This window comes from Plectropomus leopardus, chromosome 6 (genome assembly GCF_026936395.1).
Source record: "Plectropomus leopardus strain MGB_pleo_1.0 chromosome 6, ASM2693639v1, whole genome shotgun sequence".
NCBI classification, from domain to species: Eukaryota; Metazoa; Chordata; class Actinopteri; order Perciformes; family Serranidae; genus Plectropomus; species Plectropomus leopardus.
In genome coordinates this window covers 31,673,252-31,692,460 of record NC_142181.1, presented here as the reverse complement: position 1 = coordinate 31,692,460, position 19,209 = coordinate 31,673,252, and the positions used below count along the sequence as shown (strand labels likewise).

The following is a 19,209-nucleotide window of genomic DNA, read 5'->3' as shown; positions in this document are numbered from 1 at the left end:
TGGCAGGAATGAACATGCATTTTTATCTTGCTGCTTATTGTAAGGTACATTTGAAAACCAAGAAGCATTAACTTTGGGGTTTGCAAACTACAATTATGTTATATTTCATACGTATCATATCAAAATTCGATACCAAAAAACAACAAAATCGATTGTGAGTCACTGCTGTATTTCCAGCTGCATTTTAGAATGCAGAATTTAAATGTGGGTTAGTCTTGGCAACTCATCGCTGTTTTTCCAGCAGGGATAGTGCCAGAAAAAGCAATTGTTTTTAAGCTAGTCATTGTTTTGTTTCCAGCTTTTTTAGTCACCAAAGGTGTTCTTTAGTGACCCATGGCCCTTTTTCCCAGCAGGGATACTGCCAAGAAAAGAATCATGCCAATATTAAGCAACAAAGCTTTGATGTATTGCATCGTAATGTGATAAACATCAGTGATGATCGTGGCAAAAAATAAACCTAAAGAGATCTAAAATGACTTCTAAATATTCACATTTAGAAGAGAAATATTCTCCAGTGATCTTTTTTCGACTCTGTGACAAACTTTTCTTTACAATTATGGCTTCAGTGGTCACTGTGTGAGAGCTTCTTGTATGTGACAGAGGAAGACAGCAGTGAGGACATGTACAGTTTTTCCATCAGACTTTTCCGGATTTTGATATCAGCACATGAAGCCCATTCTGGTGTAAAAACTGAACACATACACAGATCCAAATCAAGCTCATGAGCTTTAAACCCAAGAGATTGTTTTTTTTTACTATGTGACAAAATCCCACATAAGCGCACACTGCCTTTCAGTGCCTTGTGCAAATCTGCTCCATCATCCGTCCTCTCCAAAGCTTAGCCTACTGTCTGCACTGCAGCTCCATGCTAGCCAGCAAACAGCAGATGGATGCAGAGAGAAAGACGCTTGGTCACAGTGACAGCAGGATTTATTCAGAACTCACCTTTGGACTGCATATCATGTAAGATATTGGTATGTGCAGATAGCAGGTAAATGGTAGAGGACTTCTGAAAGTGGGGCAAATGGGAATAAGGCAAAGTGTCAATGAAATGGAGAAAATGTGGATGAGAAGAAAATATTCACAAAGGTCAAATCTTAAAAAAAGTTAAAAAATGAACACTGATTAGACAAACAGTGGAGAAACACCATAATTAAGAAATTATTTCACCAACAAAATGACCATTTGTGTATAAATTACTCCCTGTATTACCTTGAATTTGTGGAGGAAACTCGTGCAGTATTATTAAAATCTCTTTTATCCAGTCTCACGAAATGACGATAGTGGACCTGGTCATACATGTGTAGTTGAGCTCTTCTCAATGGAATGCATTGCTTACGCTATCCCAGGTCGACTCATATGCAGAAATGTTTTAAATAGTAATGTTTTAGCAAAAATGCATGAGTTTTGGAAGAACTGAGCATACAAAGGGACTGTCCATTGCTCCAAAGTCCTGTTTCCCTGAAAATACACAGTCCTTGCAGTATGACAACCCAAATGCCAGAAAAAATGTTCACATTATGCGTTTCTGTAAACCAGATATGTTTAATTTGTCAGCAATGCTGTGGTCAGGTTATGCACAAAAACCATTTGGTTATAGTTATTATAAGATCGTGTTTTGGATTAAAACACCAGCATATGGTAACACAAAAGTTGCTGGAAAAACAGAAAAGGGTTGGTTCAGTGGCTCGAATGCCACTGGAAATCATACCTTGAAACTACAGCTGAAAGTTGCAGCTGAAAACTGCGTCTAGAAATTGCTGCAAGGTTCAGACTGGTCAAAACACCCTGGATCAGTGGCTCAAATGCTGACACATCGTAGTGTTTTCCAGCAGCGCTTGAGTCACTGAACACAGGTGTTTTTCCTCAACCCATTTGTAATATACTACACAAGTTGTTCACTGTTGATGCATGCAAGAAAAATAGTTTTCATCATGAACTCAAGGTAACGTGGGGTGAGTAACATGGTCATTTTGGGGGTGAAGTGTTCCTTTAAATGACTAAATTGTCCTCATAAACGTAAATGTGCGTAGCTGTCTGGAATCATTATACTGCTCACTGAGTTGACCTCAGTGAAAGTGTTTTTCAGTGAATCCTGGCTCTTTTTTTCTGCATCTTTTCAGCCCCAGGATGAAGCTGATTTTTAGCGACCTTTCGCTGTTTTTCCAGTGACAATAGTGCCACATCAAGCAGTGAGACACTGTTGCTTTTTCATTGAGCATTGTGCCCCAGAACTGGGTATTTTGAGCCAAAACATCATCTTTTACTAACCCCTGGGTTTTTTGTGCCTGAACATTGCCTCATTAACTACAGTGTTGTTAAAATGTAAAGTTTCTATGTATCTGCAGCATGATAATGTACAATTGTAATGTATTAATGGTTGACAGAAAAGTACTATTTATCTGAACCTGCACCTTACTTGTGCATGCCCTCTGACACATTTGTTTCTCTTGTAACTGAATTATAAAACCACACAACTGGCTCCTTTCAGGGGCGGGGCAGCAGGGTAGTTGGCTGTTTGGCCTGCTTGGCAATCATGCCAATATTAAGCAACAAGGCTTTGATGTATTGCATATCGTAATGTGATAAACATCAGTGATGATCGTGGCAAAAAATAAACCTAAAGAGATCTAAAATGACTTCTAAACAGAAATATTCACATTTAGAAGAGAAATTATTCTTAAAAACATGCATTATTCTTTACAATTATGGCTTCAGTGGTCACTGTGTGAGAGCTTCTTGTATGTGACAGAGGAAGACAGCAGTGAGGACATGTACAGTTTTTCCATCAGACTTTTCCGGATTTTGATATCAGCACATGAAGCCCATTCTGGTGTAAAAACTGAACACATACACAGATCCAAATCAAGCTCATGAGCTTTAAACCCAAGAGATTGTTTTTTTTTTACTATGTGACAAAATCCCACATAAGCGCACACTGCCTTTCAGTGCCTTGTGCAAATCTGCTCCATCATCCGTCCTCTCCAAAGCTTAGCCTACTGTCTGCACTGCAGCTCCATGCTAGCCAGCAAACAGCAGATGGATGCAGAGAGAAAGACGCTTGGTCACAGTGACAGCAGGATTTATTCAGAACTCACCTTTGGACTGCATATCACGTAAGATATTGGTATGTGCAGATAGCAGGTAAATGGTAGAGGACTTCTGAAAGTGGGGCAAATGGGAATAAGGCAAAGTGTCAATGAAATGGAGAAAATGTGGATGAGAAGAAAATATTCACAAAGGTCAAATCTTAAAAAAAGTTAAAAAATGAACACTGATTAGACAAACAGTGGAGAAACACCATAATTAAGAAATTATTTCACCAACAAAATGACCATTTGTGTATAAATTACTCCCTGTATTACCTTGAATTTGTGGAGGAAACTCGTGCAGTATTATTAAAATCTCTTTTATCCAGTCTCACGAAATGACGATAGTGGACCTGGTCATACATGTGTAGTTGAGCTCTTCTCAATGGAATGCATTGCTTACGCTATCCCAGGTCGACTCATATGCAGAAATGTTTTAAATAGTAATGTTTTAGCAAAAATGCATGAGTTTTGGAAGAACTGAGCATACAAAGGGACTGTCCATTGCTCCAAAGTCCTGTTTCCCTGAAAATACACAGTCCTTGCAGTATGACAACCCAAATGCCAGAAAAAATGTTCACATTATGCGTTTCTGTAAACCAGATATGTTTAATTTGTCAGCAATGCTGTGGTCAGGTTATGCACAAAAACCATTTGGTTATAGTTATTATAAGATCGTGTTTTGGATTAAAACACCAGCATTTGGTGACACAAAAGTTGCTGGAAAAGCAGAAAAGGGTTGGTTCAGTGGCTCGAATGCCACTGGAAATCATACCTTGAAACTACAGCTGAAAGTTGCAGCTGAAAACTGCGTCTAGAAATTGCTGCAAGGTTCAGACTGGTCAAAACACCCTGGATCAGTGGCTCAAATGCTGACACATCGTAGTGTTTTCCAGCAGCGCTTGAGTCACTGAACACAGGTGTTTTTCCTCAACCCATTTGTAATATACTACACAAGTTGTTCACTGTTGATGCATGCAAGAAAAATAGTTTTCATCATGAACTCAAGGTAACGTGGGGTGAGTAACATGGTCATTTTGGGGGTGAAGTGTTCCTTTAAATGACTAAATTGTCCTCATAAACGTAAATGTGCGTAGCTGTCTGGAATCATTATACTGCTCACTGAGTTGACCTCAGTCGCCCTGGGGCATGGAAAGACTGATACGACACAGACAGACAGTGTTCAGAGGAGTCAAGGTCATGAATGATTTACCTGAGGAGCATGGGCATAAAGCCAGGAAGAACACCTTCATTAATTTATAAATTAGACGCATAGATAACAAACGAGTGATAAATTAATAAGAATACCCTTATATCTTAAAGGAATACTGACGCAGGGAGTCAGATGAGAAGAAAAGGTCTTTCAAACAGTCTCTCTCTTTTTCTAGTCAAAATTAAAATGCAAATCCTCCACAGTCAAATGCATCAAAGTCGGAGTCTCCTTCAAAGTCAAAGCTGTTGAAGTGAGGGGAGTCCACGTCCTGGCTGCAGGCATGGAAGGAGCCTCCTGCAGGCAGCTCAGAGAAGCCCCCTGGGCCGTGGGCCATCTCTGGGGCTCTGCTGGCGAGGGGAGAGGATGGGGAGCAGGAGTTGAGGTAGCCCAGAGCAGAGGAGGCCGCTGCCCCTCCCATCAGCAGGCACACTGCCCTCACTGCCCGGGCATCACTGCTGTTGCCATGGCGAAGACAATCCGACACACGATGGGGGGGGGCCACAGAGACGCTGCGCAGAGGCCGCCGTGGTACACAGGCTGCAGAAGGAAATTGAAAATTTTATTAACAATATGCGTGTGGATGGGTTTTAGACATTTGCGCCTTTTTGCTCTTTAACCCGACTTTTATTCATTTCTGTTTCTCGCTACCTTTATCCTTTAACCCTTTGAAACCTGGCTTGATTTTTTTCAAAAACATGGAAAGCAGGCAATGAGTAAAAGAAAAAAAGACCCCCAAAAATAGCAAGAAATTAATAAAAACTTACATGAAAATGACCTAAAATTAGCTTAACAAACAAAAACGTTTTTTTAAAAAAGTAAATTAACAAAAATAGGAAATGACCTGAAAAATTACTAAAATAAAATAAAATACATCAATGTAAATAATAACTTTCTGATAATTCTAATAATTAAAAATAGAGTTTTTTTGTATTTTTATTGTTATTTGAAATTTTATGATGATTCCCTCTGGGTTTTTTAGCAACAATTTTTAGGTAATTTTCTTGTCATAATTTACTTTTCTTTTTGCAATTTGCAGGACATTTTGTGTAAAGTTGTTGATTTTTTCCCATATTTTTGAAAGAAATCAAACCAATTTGCTGAACATTTCAAAGGTTTAAATTCTTGTGAAAGGCATCTGAATGCAGCACAATAAAACTGATTTCGATCAAGGTTTCAAAGGGTTAATAAGAGTTGACACTTGATTCCTTAGATGTATCTGAGATCAAGTATCAGCAAATGATCTCTTTTTGAGATGACATTAGACACAGTATATCTGCCATTTGTATTCGCTCATCAACAACTAATGAGCCTCTTTCCTGTAACGTCTGTGTTCATTCATTTAAAGCTCCACCGTATCACTCTGCAGAAGGACGCTGAACCAGTGTGTTCTGAACCCAGGTGCAGCACCACTCACAAAGAGGACACTTTGTAATAGCCTTTAAAGCACCTCTTAGCAGAACACAAAATGAGCAGGTAAGTGAAACAACAGAAAATAATTTTTCTCTTGGGGTCTCCTAAGGCACAGAATTGATCAAGTCAGGCAAGTTTCTGGCGTCTGCAGGACACGCGCACGCGCACGCGCACATGCACGCACACACACACACACACACACACACACATACACACGACAGTTCAATAGTGTGCTGCAGTATCGTGAAGGAGCAAGCAGGAGACAAAGTGTCAGGCAGGCAGAGGATCCAACACTTTGTAGACTGACACGCTCACATCCCAAGTCGTCACATATTTCGCTTTGCAGTGCATGTTTTCTGCATTTTCATATTAAACTCTAAGTATCCCTGCTGACATTCTGGGATGCTACTACTATGACGTCAGCACAAGCACATAGTGGCATTACGTTGCATTAGGTTATGTTTAGAGAATAAAAGTACATGGCAACCAATGTTGGGTTGGCAAGAAAAGGACATGCTGGAGTGGATGGTTAGATTTGGGCAAAAAGGCATATGGCAAGGTGCAGAAAAAATCCATCACCCTTGAGACGGGAAGTGAACGCTGACTACTCCTTTTCGGACATTAAATACTTATGTTTGTTTACTGAATATGTCTGATGGGCATTCTGGTGTTGTTTTACTTGCTTATATTTATTTAGTTCTCCTATTTTATTTGGCATGTACAAAGTAAGTTACAGAGTGAGTGTGCAAATGTCATATTTGTTTTTAGACATGCAACAATTTTGGACAAAAAAATGGACTCAGCGTGCAAAGGCCTTTTTGCAGAACTATTACAGAACCATGCATCTACTCATGGACAAGAAGCTTGTGCAAGTGACACCATGAGATGTAAACATTAGTGTTGCTCTCCTCAGCTGAGCTGTAAATATTAACCAGCTCAGTGGTGCTACACTTTCTTCTATGGAGGGGTACGGTTGGCAGGTGTAGTTTGATAGAAAGAAAATAGTTCTTGCATTAAACTACTCACAACAAGGTCTGTGGTTTATCTTGAGTAACCGGGTCATAATTACTTGAAAGAGACATTATTATTGAGTTTTTTAAAGTACTTTCTTAGCGTTTTAAGTACCACAAGCCAAGTACAATCTAGTTCCATTTAAGCCATCTAGGCCAATATCACCAACACTCTCAACTCACACCAAAACAATCTAGACTGATAAATAGCACTACAGGTAAGAGGAAAAATATGTGTTCTGGGTTAACTGTCCCTTTAAATTGCAAGTTACTACATGTGGATGATCTGGTAGCTGACCTTGGTTTAGGCCTCTGTCTCTGAAGGAACCTCCTCTGTCTCTGAAGGAGCCCCCTCTGTCTCTGAAGGAGCCTCCTCGTTCAGTGAATCGAGACAAAGGAGGAGTGCCATCACCCACCCTGGGTGACCCCGGGTCTTTATCACTGGAGGAGTCGGGCAGGGGGTCCCTGTCGGTGATGCAGGGAGTGATGCTGCGTCGTCTCTGAAGAGTCAGGGGTGACATGACACCCTAGAAAATGAGTCAAAAACAAAATTATTACATGACAGAGGTTGAGAAAATTGATGAAGATAATAATTGAAGAAAGAGTTTTTGAGACAAAGCTTTTAGAGGCTGTGATTGACCATACATTAAAACATATTGACTATATTAAAGGAAAAATTTCAAAGTCGGTGGCAATCCTGTATTAATCTAGGGATATATGAAACTCTATGGCCCTGTATAAAAGTGATTGGCCACGTGTACTTTTTTTATATCTTATTGTGGGGAATCGTGGGAGTCAACCTTTTAAAGCAACAACAAATTTAATAGTCTTAATACAAAAATGAGACATATGTGTCATTAATAAGGCTGGTTTACTAGGATCACACTAATGAACTGTTTTTAAAATCCCAAATATGAAATGTAATGATTTGGTATATTATAAAAATAATGAAAATAATGCTAGGAGCAAAAAAAAAAAAAAAAAGAATATGACAAAGATTTTTTTTTTAGCACATGGGAGTAAATATGATATTAGAGGTGTTTGTAATTTTTCTGTAGATATTAAAAGGAGATGCATTTCTGTTGTTGGGGTTTAAATGTGAATCAATGCCAATATAAATTTATAAATGTGTAACTAACTGGTGGATGTTCTATTTGAGAGGACTTTCTTAATGTATCTACAGTAACACAAACACCTCACATATGATGAAAACAGTCAACAGATATTATTAGAAACTTCTATATGAACAGAAATTAGAGGTAAGGTGTCGAGATGAAGACATGAAAACAAGCCTCAAGTAAAAACTGCTGACTCACCTCTTTCACTTTCCTGATCAGATTCAGCCACAGACTGTAAAAAGGTAAAATTACGAGTCATTACACTAAGCGCCTGTTGATCTTTATGCCAACACAAGAGAGAATGCAGTATTGGCCCCAATCTGATCTACCATCTGCAGTAAACATGTGTGATAGTGAGAGGGCCAAAGGAGACCTAAATTCCAGCATGTGTTTGTGTCACCATGTGCAGTTAACATCTGATAATGACTGGGGCAGAGGACATGTGTGGTTTTGTGTGTGTGAGTGTGTGTGTGAGACCCACTTGCAGTCATCAGGGTTGTCAGTGAGCAGCAGCAGAAACTTGTTCTGTGGTAGGATGAGGGCGAAGCAGCAGTCCCTCCTGCCCCCTGGAGGCAGCTTGGGCAGGTCAAGGATTTCTCGTCCCTCTGCAATCGACTCACAGCTGGTTTGCAGTGCAACCACCTGGTCTGGAGGAGACTCTGCATCACGGCAAACCAACAGGCTGCCCTCCAGGGTCAGAACAAGGTACTTCTCCTTCCACTGCTTGAACATGAAGCCCCCTGCAGCAAAATAAAGAAACAGAGTCATATCTGTCTACTCGTCTTTGCTTATGTGAAAGTCAGACGGTGTATAGTGGAACTGTACATTTTATTTGGCTTTGAATTTAATTTATCTATTGACTATTTATTTATTTTAGTCTGAAGCAATTTGTGTTACAGTTTGTTTGAATGAAAAGTGCTCTACAAATTAAGTCTGATTGATAAAGTGTGACTGTAGGTAGCCAAAAACAGATGGGAAAAGTTTTTTTTTTTAGTTAAAAGTCTACAACTTGGCACTTTGCAACTATACTTGAAGCTAAATGTGATGGCAGCATGGCAACATGCTCACAAAGACTCCTAACATGCTGGGTTTTTTTTACAGGTATAATTTCTTTTTTATGTTCACAAACTGGTTTAGTCTGTTAGCAGTCTAACATTTACTATTTAGAACAAAACATAAAGTACAGCAGTGTTCACACTTAGGCACAACACAGGATCAGGCTACAGTTCATTTTCAAACTGATGCCCGACACTTGTCGCTGCTGCCGGGGTTATGATTTATATATTGAATATTCCTGTTATTATTTGTCCAGTCCTTCCTCTATCACTTGTTTCTTTATATCAGCTATCAGCTATCAGCTTTATATCAGCATGTTTTGCTTTGTCCTATATTCTCTTTATTCCAGTTTCCATCTCCCCCTGTATGTCTTATAATACCTTTTATTTTTTGTACTGCTTTTTTATTAGGAAAAAAATTGCTTGAGAGCTGTTCTAATCCTGCATGTAAAAATGCACCTGAATGTGACCTGAAATAACTGGAGAAATACAAACTAAACATAAACAGACATGTCAATAGACATTGATCTGTTGTCATTTTCTATAAACATCTATGCCTGTTATTCAACTTGTTTTATGATTAAGAGGCAAATTATGTGTATCTCTTAACAGGAACGTAAAACCCTGTAGAAACAAAAGCCTCTTTTTTTAGGACATACTGTTAGTTTATGAGGACAGGACACACATGATGCCGTTAGATTGTGAGTGTCCCAGATAGCCATCCATTGTGTAATAACCATAATAGATGGAGAGCACATGTTGATGGACAGGAAAGATCTGCTCTGGTTCTCTATACAGAGGATTAAAGATCAACAGGTGGATTTGGCGAGAGAGAGAGAAAGAGAGAGAGAGAGAGAGAGAGAGAGAGAGAGGACTTTAGATGGACTGCCTGTTATCAGAGCATCTACTGGTACTAACAACCTTTTATATTTGACATTATACAGCACAGAGTTTTGTTATATATATATGTTAATAATTTACAGAAACATAGATTTTGTCAGTGCATCTAGTGGAAATAGTACAATTTTCTCCATATGCCAAATATGGTCAAGATGATGTCATCAGGTGGAAAATAATAAAAATGACAAATTCCAAGGCAAAAGCCCAGGATAACAGCCAGAAATAATACAATGCATGTTTTTATGCTTTGATGGCTGTGGGATCAAAAATTGAAGTTTGAATGGGTTTCAATGGCGCATTTTATGCATTTAATTGTATGAATGTAACATTTTTGTTTACACAGTGTGTTTTCACCTTATTGTCAGAGCTGAGCTGGAAATTCCCAGGTTAAACAAAAATACACAGTCTTGCCAAAATGTATGTCATATGCACGAACACAGCCAAAATTATCAAAAAATGAAGAATGAAAAGAACGGAAAATGTGACAAACAGTCCCTAGGGGTTAAGAAAGAAAAATAATGAATTATTGAATCTGAGCTGCTGACACTGCTGGTAAGCACAATATCCTCTGGCTCAGTCCTCATGACGCCACTATCAAATGAAATCAGCAGAGATATAAAACAGATGCAACATAAGCACAAAGACATGAAACACTGGCTAAGTCCTGAATCCTGACTTGGCTTTGAAATCGAACATCTCGTCATTCTGTAAAAACCCATCTGGGAGTAATTATATCGCACAAAGTGACTCTCAGATTGATCTCTTTAGAGTTGGAGTGTCAATCTGCTTTAGTCATTGTTAAGTCTACAGCTGTTCTTAGAGGAATAAACACCAAATATTTATTATTCATTTGAGGAGAAAATATCACACGTTCAATACACTCAATAAAGTAATGCCAAATGTGTCTAAAAAAAAAAGGCTGTGTCATTGTGTCAAAGTGTCATTTTGTCAACTAAAAGCCTGTGATCCTTTAAAAGGTATAATAATTTGTTTTAATTTTGGCTGCTACTAATGTCCACATGGACCAAATAATGCCATTGATTCTAATTCTTCACTGGAGGATCTTCCTACAGGTGAATTAAAGTGCTGCAGAGATGAGGTTTTTCTGTAGGCCAACCCTGAAGTTAGTCCCCCTGTTTTCCTCGTCAAAAAACCTATGGGATATTTCCATTGGATTTTGGATCATTGGATCAAAAAGCTCAAACATTTATGATACTTACACATTTTGTTCAGCAAGATAACCTTCTCAAACAAATGTGACTTTTTAGAGCTTTAAAGTGTAAATGCAATCAGCAGAAGAAAAAGCTCATGTTAGGCTACAAATGAACTACATCACGGTCATATGACTTCAAAGCCGCTGCCACAACAAAGCCTTAAAGCCAAGTTTGGCGTTATGGTTTTCTGTCTCATTTAGCCCATGTAGTAGGCGATTTTTTAAGACTCTTTAAGTCTTCAAAAGTCACAAGTGGGGTATTTACCAGCATATTTTATGTCGTAGAACAAATTGTGAAAGGCTTTTAAGCTTGTGTTAAGCACAGACTTTATTTCAGGTTTCTGACCAAAAAACACATTAAAAAAAGTCCATTGATTTTGAGACGAGGAAACTGAAGGTGCTGAAATACAAACTCATTTCCGGGTTTCAGGACTCCTTACTTCAGCACTCTAAAAGTGGCCGCCAATAGCTAGTCCTTATATGTTGTCTTTGTATATTGCATGCTTTTATTTGCACTCCTCAGACTTTGTATTGCAACTACTGCACAGCAATTTCCATCGGGATGGATGAATAAGTAAATACACAAATAAATAAATAAAGTAAATAAATAAAGGAGAGCTTGCCTAGGGCACTGGATGAGCTATGTCCGGCATTGTGCTTATCAGACTGTAATACTGTAAAAAACCTACAAACAAAAGTGCAAACAGCAAACTCATATGTCATGTAGAAACTGTAAACACTGGTGGATCAAGAGAATATTTGAAAAACAAGTAACCCACATTTAATGCTAAAATAAATACTGCAGAGTGAGCACAGACAAAGAGAGACGAAAAGATAGTCTTAACACATAAAGCAAACAATCAGACAAAAAGATGAAGTCTTTTGAACTGCACACGGGCATAAATGAATCAAAGCAGACCTACCATATTTCCTGAGGAAGCCTCGGTGAACGCCTGCTGTGCTCATGCCTGTGGTCATCACAGCAACAGGGACTGAATAAGCGGCAGAGCATCTGATGCTGGAAAATAGGGTAAAAGAGAGAGGGAGAGAGAGAGAGAGAGGGAGAATAATCCCCACTATTTAGGCCTTCCTTCCTTAAACCCGTGCTGTTGTGAGTGGAATTGGAAGCGCCCCCATTTATGCACACATAAACATCACATGAGGCCAAATAATCATAACAGCCATGGAAAATCCGGCCAGAGAGATCCTCTGATTTTCACGGCGGCCATCACCAGATGTCCCGTTGGACTTTTCCCATACTGCTCGTCTCTCAGGAGCACAGATTTAAGCCTCTGTCTTGCACACAACATATGGGCGACTCATAATAGCTTATCATTAAACTGTCATCAAACCTGTTTCCCAGTGAAGCTCTGCGCCCTTGGACAGCCTCCCGAGCCAAGGCTTGGATCACCTCCTGCTCAGACAGATTAAAATTGAGGGATTATTATTCCTGCACAGCTGGAAGCTTGTAGCTGCAGTGCTGCGGATAGGCCCAACCAAGATTTTAATCTGCCAGGACCTGGGATACACGTCAAAGTAACATCCTCCAAGATATTAACTGTTTTTCAATGTCATACAAACGAGTGGGATTAAACACCACTCATTGTTTCGGCATGTGCTTGCTTATAACATTATGTAACAAGAGGGATCAAGGAGAGAGCAAACAGTCAAGAAGGTTGTACAGTGTACACGGATTAATAGGTTGTAAAATGGTGGAGCCTGAAAGAGAAAAAGACAGAGATTATTTATCTCAGTCGGGGGGAAATGATGTATTCAGCAGATGATGACAAACAGAATGAAGTCAATACTGGCAATAAATGAATGAATAAATAAATAAATGCATACATGAATATAAAATAAGCAGTGATACCAGTAAAAACAGATAAGGGAAACAATAAAACAGAATGCAGACATACTGGTTCCTTTCACTTTGCCCTCATCCAGGGAAGTCAAAGGTCACAGTCACCTAGACAATCTAACCTGCAGCTAAAGTCAGCTCAGTGACTTGCTTAACCCTTAAAACCTGAGCAAACTGGCTTGACTTCTTTCAAAAACATGGAAAGGAGGTGACGAGCGCATAAACTAAAATAGCCCCAAAAACATTTTTTTTTAACTTCTAATTCGTAAAGTATTAGTACAAAAAAAAAAGTTACAAGAAAATTAACTAGAAAATTACCTGAACATAAGTGACAAAAGTAAAAGGTAATTTCCTTGTCACATTTTACTGTTATATATATTTTTTAAAAATTGCTTAAATTTCGAGTGCGGCGCCACATATTTATTTAGATATTTAGAGTAGTCTTGCAAATGCAAAGCGTATGCTTTGGACCAAACAATCAGCACTAGGCAACTGAATGAAAACATGTAGGCGACTATGGAATAATGTCCAGCAACAACTGAAGGAGGGATTGACAAACAGTATAATAGGGACATAAAAAACTGTAAAAATCTTTTGAAAGAAAGACCAACAAATAGGCAAAAAATCTCTCCTGAGAAAGTTTATCAAAGAGAAATGATGTGAAATGTACTCTATGACACCAGCAACATGCCAAAACATTTGTTTGAAGCCCATTTCTGTTGGGTGTGAGTCAGTTTATTCCCCGTGATAACCTGCTGTGTTTATCGCTGATCATAAACAGAGCTCGTTATTAGAAGCCAAGTGTTGATGGAAAAGCAAGTTCTCATCCTTGCAGTGACTTATTTTTCCATCTGACACAGCTCTGCAATCAAGTGGATTTTAATGAACTTTAAACACGCATAAAAGAAAGCAGATGTTTGAAATCTTGACGTTTCAGCCTTTAGAAAAGGCTGAGATCATTAAGCATTTTACTTGTGTTGCTGGTTGTGGAGCCATATGGACAGAAGGAGTGAATATTTATTTGTCAGTATGGATGCATCAGGATTACTTTAAGACTTACCATTCGGGGCATTTGTGCAATGTCCAAAAACAAAAATAAAGTGCTTGAGTTTGCCACTGACAGGCTCAGATTGTTAATATAAGTGTCTTACAACATTATGGAAAAGATCCCTACAGAGAAGGATGTTGTTTTAAGAGTAAGATCCTTTCCTTGTAACCAGAAACAGCCCCTAAATCACCATCGTCAAACCCAGCAAACTCCACGTCAATAAACAATAATTTTAGTGTGTAAAGAGATCTCAACCGTACCAGAGTTGATAAATATTGGCACAGTGTTTGAACAGGAGTCTGGTGGGGATTGGTGATATCGGTGCTATTTCTGGTTATTAAACAGTTAGATCCTTTTTGTTTTACCAGAAACAACCCCAAAATGACCAAACATACCAAACTGCATTTAAATAAACACATTTTTTATTGTTAAATACACCTCATTCAAATAGTTGACACAGATAAACAAAAAAAAACAAACAAACAAAAAAAGAAAATCTTAATTCACCCAGTTCGATGCAAAAATATACTGGCTTTATACCAGCTAAAATTACTGTTTAATTAAATATGAGTCTGGTGGGGTGGTGATAACAACTTTTGGTGTGTTTCTGGTTAAACAAAAAGGATCTTATTCTTTAACAAAAAGCTCCATCTGTGTAGTGATCCTTTCCATAAATTGTCAAGCAATCAGGATAACAATCTTAGCCTGTCGGTAGCAAAAACAAGCTTCTAAAAGCGTAAAATTGAGAGTGCAGGAATGCCCCACGTGGTTAAATTGCAGCCTGTTTTGCAGCTGCTGGCTGCAGTTTTCTTGCTCAATACTGGACCATTTTCCCTGCAGGAAGAATGATTGCACTATTTAGAAAAAACGTAGAACCACTATGACTTGGAACGTGGGTAAAGGAATTAATGACATGTCTTGAGCTGGAGAGGTTGACATATATTGTTAAAGGCAAACAAAACAAATTTGTTTCTATCTGGGACTCATTTATGTCCTTTTGGGCAAACGAAACATGTATAACCGACTGAGAAGTAAATGTTATATATTATTCCATCCTATTATTTTATTTTATTTTATTTTATTTTTTTTTATCCCATTTTCTTAAATTATTTTGATGCTTATTTTTTTATTTATGTATTAATTTTAAAGAATCTAATTAATTATGTGTTTTGTTTAATTTAAAATCTATTATTCATGTCACTGTTATCTGTCATTGTTCATTTTATTTTCTTTGTAAGAATGTCTGACTGTATGAGTGGATATATATTTGTACATTGATGTACATGTTTTAATATACACTTAAAATTTCAATAAAATATTGTAAAAAAAACAAACAAACCAAAAAACGAAAAAAAAACCCACATTGTTTCCATGAGGCACTTGAACACAAAAAAACATGGGAAAATAGGGCCCAGAGTGGAGTACCAAAAAGTAGAAAATTACAGAAGTTAAACTTTAATTTGGGTTCCTGTAAGCCAAAATGTATGCATTTTTTAGAAGTTAGTACACAAGTTAAGTAGTTCTAATGTTACATAACTAAACATCACACCCTGTATTTACTTACTGTAGGTTTACATATCGGTGACTTACTGTCATTTTTGACAGAATTTGGTTTTATGTTCACTTTGAGTGCTTTGCATTTGTCACCAGCAGGAGGCAGAAGATCTCCTGTAATCTTTGGCCAGTCAAGAGTCATTATGGTCCTTTTGAAGTATCAACAGGTTGGGGAAAGCTGTGTGTCTGGCTGCAGTAAAATGAAGAAGAGGTTAGCTCATTGTTAGCATTCCCGTGTGGCCCCGGTGCTGGGAGAGTAGCAGGAAGGTGTTTCCCATGTCCTGCAGCCAATAGGATGTCTCCTTCAAAACTAACAGGTTGTTTTGTTCAGTGGGCAGCGCAGACTAACCAGGATATTGGCACTGCAGTGTGCCTTTGTGAGATAACATAATAGCAGGTGTCTGTATAACTTGTTTTGCTGTGTTCTTGAAAGCTTTTAATCTAGTATTAAGCTTCATCTAAAAAGTCTTTCGGTAAATCAGGTTTGCTGGATTTCGTTGCAGCCTGAACCTAAACACTGCAGAGTCGATGCCCATCCCCCTCAAAACCCAAACATCCACCCCTTCCAGCCCCAAAACTTTGTGTTTTTGAGTAGAACACCCCTCTTTCTTGTACAGGACCCCCTTGGTGACCCTCTCCCCTCCCTCTCTGCCTCTCGCTCAGTGCTTCTATCTGGGAGCAGTGAGAGCACCATTGCTCAAGCTCCTATTGAAAAGAGAGTATATACAATGGGGTCTTTCTCAGTCCCTCTCTGTCTCCATTAAAGACCCTGGGAACACAGCACTGTCCACAGAGCCACTCTTAAAGGGCCAGTGAGACCCAGGTCTTTCCAACCTGGAGTCCCAGCACCTCCCATAATTTTCATGGGAAAAAAACAAACAAACCAGGAATCAATGCAGCAAATCAATTATTCATGAATGGTATGTGAACTCTGCAGGGCCTTCTCCCAGGCAGCCAGCGCCAGCAGCACCACCTCTGTCCAAACACACAACCACCTCAGACATCACAACACTGCCCCCCCCATGTCTGATGGGAATCAGGGACAGAAACATTTATTTAAACTACAGCTGATGATGCTTTAGTCTGTTTTGGCTGAAATGGTATGTTTAAACAAAGTCCCAGACATTCCTGTGATGACATAACTCTAGTCAGGTGGATTAGCAATAAATACAATAATACAAATAGAAATGGACCTGATGCTGTTACTTTACTGCAATACACGTTTGGTCTCTTCCCTTTTTTTAAGCCTCAGTGTACAGGCTTTTATCCTCTTGGTTGGCTGTCATGGTAAAGAAGAGTTTTGTTAAGTTTAACGTGGTTTGGTTTACCAAGAGAAAGAGGCATAAGGATATGGAGCATGTAAGGTGCAATAAATAAATACATAAATAATAAATAAATTAATAAATTAATTAATATCCCAATAAATGTAAGAAAAGGGGGAAATATTGTGAAAATGCAAAGGGGAAGTGATAGATAAATATATCATAAATATTTATATAAATAGAGGAATTAATACAAAGTTAGCCTAAATAAATAAATAAGCAAATTAAAACAAAAACATCAGTTTTACACATTATATCAATTCATTCACGCCTACATTAATTTTAATATGATTTTTGGTCATCATGGCATATTATTATACTTATCAAGCCATTTTTTTAATTTTCATTATTTTCTTTTTCTTTTTAATTATTAATCTTTTATTAGGCTTGTTTAAATAAAGGTACTATCAGTTGTAAAGAGACATATTTAGCTTATAGGCAAATTCATTGAAATTCATTAGGTGGCAGAAGGTTTTGGTCATTAACTAATTTAATAGCCAGAACAGTACAAATCAGTTAATGTGGCAGTGTGTTTTGTCCTTAAATAATGTTAAATTTGTAACACAATACCACAAAAGCATGAAAGATTCGAGCAAATGTTTTTATTTCTAAACTGGGACACAGTTAGAAGAAAGGGTATCCAAAAATAAAAACATATAGATAAATAATATATATGTGATAATTAGTTTATTATAACTAAATACGTGTAACAGATAAAGCAAATAAAATTATATTTTACTCACTGTGTCTCATTTCTTATAAGTAAACAGACTTATTTATAATGTGCCCGGACTAAATGTTATCTGTTATGTTGTTGATCCACACTCGGGCAGAGAGCAGGTCTGACTCTGCCACAGACTGACACTCAGACTTTGTGGTCAGCGGGAAACGGCTGATTTACTGAAGCTATTTACAACTTGTGGGGATCCGTGAGTAATTAAAAAGCGAATAGGGGATTGTGTTGAGACAATCAGCATGCCGCAGGGTTCCTCACATCCTCTGAGAAAAGGAGGGAGACTCAGGACGAGGAGGAGGGGGGGGGGTGGAAAGAAGTTGAGGAATTTGAATCCTGTTTGAAGGGGGAGAGGGGAAAGAAAGAGCCAGGGGAATGTCTGAGTGAGTCTGAGAGAACCGGTGGGCAGGAGAGAGACTTGGGACGACTGCAGAAAACACTGGTTTAAAAATACTCCCTCGGTTGCCAGAAATAGACTCGGCTTTGGACGAGTTAATCGAGTTTGGAGCGCCTTTTTTCGCTGAGCGCTTTTTGGCTAAACTTTGTTGGGAACAACCAAAACAACAGCGAAAGGAGAAAAAGCAAGCAGCGCGATTTTTTTCCTCCCACTCTGTCATCTTAAATAAGGGAACTGAAACGAAGGCTTTGCTCTCATCTGTGGATAATCACACTTTAAGCATCACACGGAGTCACAAAACTTTTTCTTTGCGCACAACTTCGGATCTTTGCGCAGCTGAGATGCGGTGATGGAGTCCGGGGATGTTTCCAAGATGACTTCTCCTCTTAAGAAGCGGATTTTCAGAGGTGATCTCCTCACAGCTAACACAATGAGCGGCTCTAAATGGTTGTTTGTGATCCTGCTCGTCATTTTTTGCGCTTGGAGGCCAGTCATCGCCGGCTCGCTCACAGGTAAGCTTTTATTGGCACCAACAGCAGCAGCAGCCTTTTATCCAATTTGACTGATATTTGTCAACTTCAACGCGAGAGAAAACATCGTAATGAGCAATTAGCCCAGTCAGCCTTCTGCTCCCTAACTCATTAAATGGATTTGCTTTGGGGTGGCGAGTGCAACCACAGCTGCATGTGTGTTCAACATCTGGCCAAGATGAAGAAATTTGCACTCATAAAGCCCCTAAAATAAAGGCGATCAAAGTAAACAAATTAGTTTTATTGGTTTAATCAGGCTGAAAATCTGCTTATGTTGACTCAATGACAGCAGGTAAAAGTTTTCATTAGTTGGTTTCATCATGCTTTTTGAGATCAGGTACCATATGAACACTGCGGAATTTTTACTCTTACTGGGATCAAACCAGGTATCCAGATTCCCATCACCCCTGGCATTTCCAGAAAAAAAACTGTGGAATTTTTGAGAGATGTATTCCAGGCATGGAAAGGACAAGAGCTTAAAATAAATCCTGCTGGGAAGACAGAGAATCATAACACTTCACAAGCTTGTGGCAGAACAGCATGGAGTGAAGTATACTGTTTTGCTCCATAGAAACCAGACTTTAAAGGGATAGTTAAGATTTTTTTTGAAGGGGGGTTGTTTGAGGTTCCTATCCACAGTCAGTGTATTACCTACAATAAATGTCAGCTTGCACGCCCCCAGTTTGGAGAAGCAGGCTGGAATACCAACACTGAAGCTAAGTAGTGTACTGTTGTGGATGGGGGCAGCAGCAAAACACA

At 38.7% G+C, this 19,209-nt stretch overlaps 2 protein-coding genes across 2 annotated transcripts in view; one reads left to right on the top strand and one right to left on the bottom strand.

The window, feature by feature from the left end:
• Positions 1–707: 707 nt before the first annotated feature.
• On the bottom strand, positions 708–12,250 carry LOC121942964 (uncharacterized). The gene is made up of 5 exons (XM_088079238.1): positions 11,932–12,250; positions 8,322–8,580; positions 8,039–8,072; positions 7,021–7,249; positions 708–4,839 (listed from the first exon to the last, which is right to left on the bottom strand). Exons 1-5 carry the CDS (start codon positions 11,984–11,986, stop codon positions 4,484–4,486), a joined length of 933 nt encoding a protein of 310 aa, XP_087935364.1. The 5' UTR covers positions 11,987–12,250; the 3' UTR covers positions 708–4,483.
• A 5,607-nt stretch (positions 12,251–17,857) lies between these two features.
• Positions 17,858–19,209, top strand: part of axl (AXL receptor tyrosine kinase) — a 44,956-nt gene continuing 43,604 nt past the window's right edge. Inside the window, exon 1 of the mRNA XM_088079231.1 lies at positions 17,858–18,432. Coding sequence (XP_087935357.1) covers positions 18,270–18,432 — 163 coding nt within the window. The 5' untranslated portion in view covers positions 17,858–18,269. The remainder of the gene's footprint in view (positions 18,433–19,209) is intronic.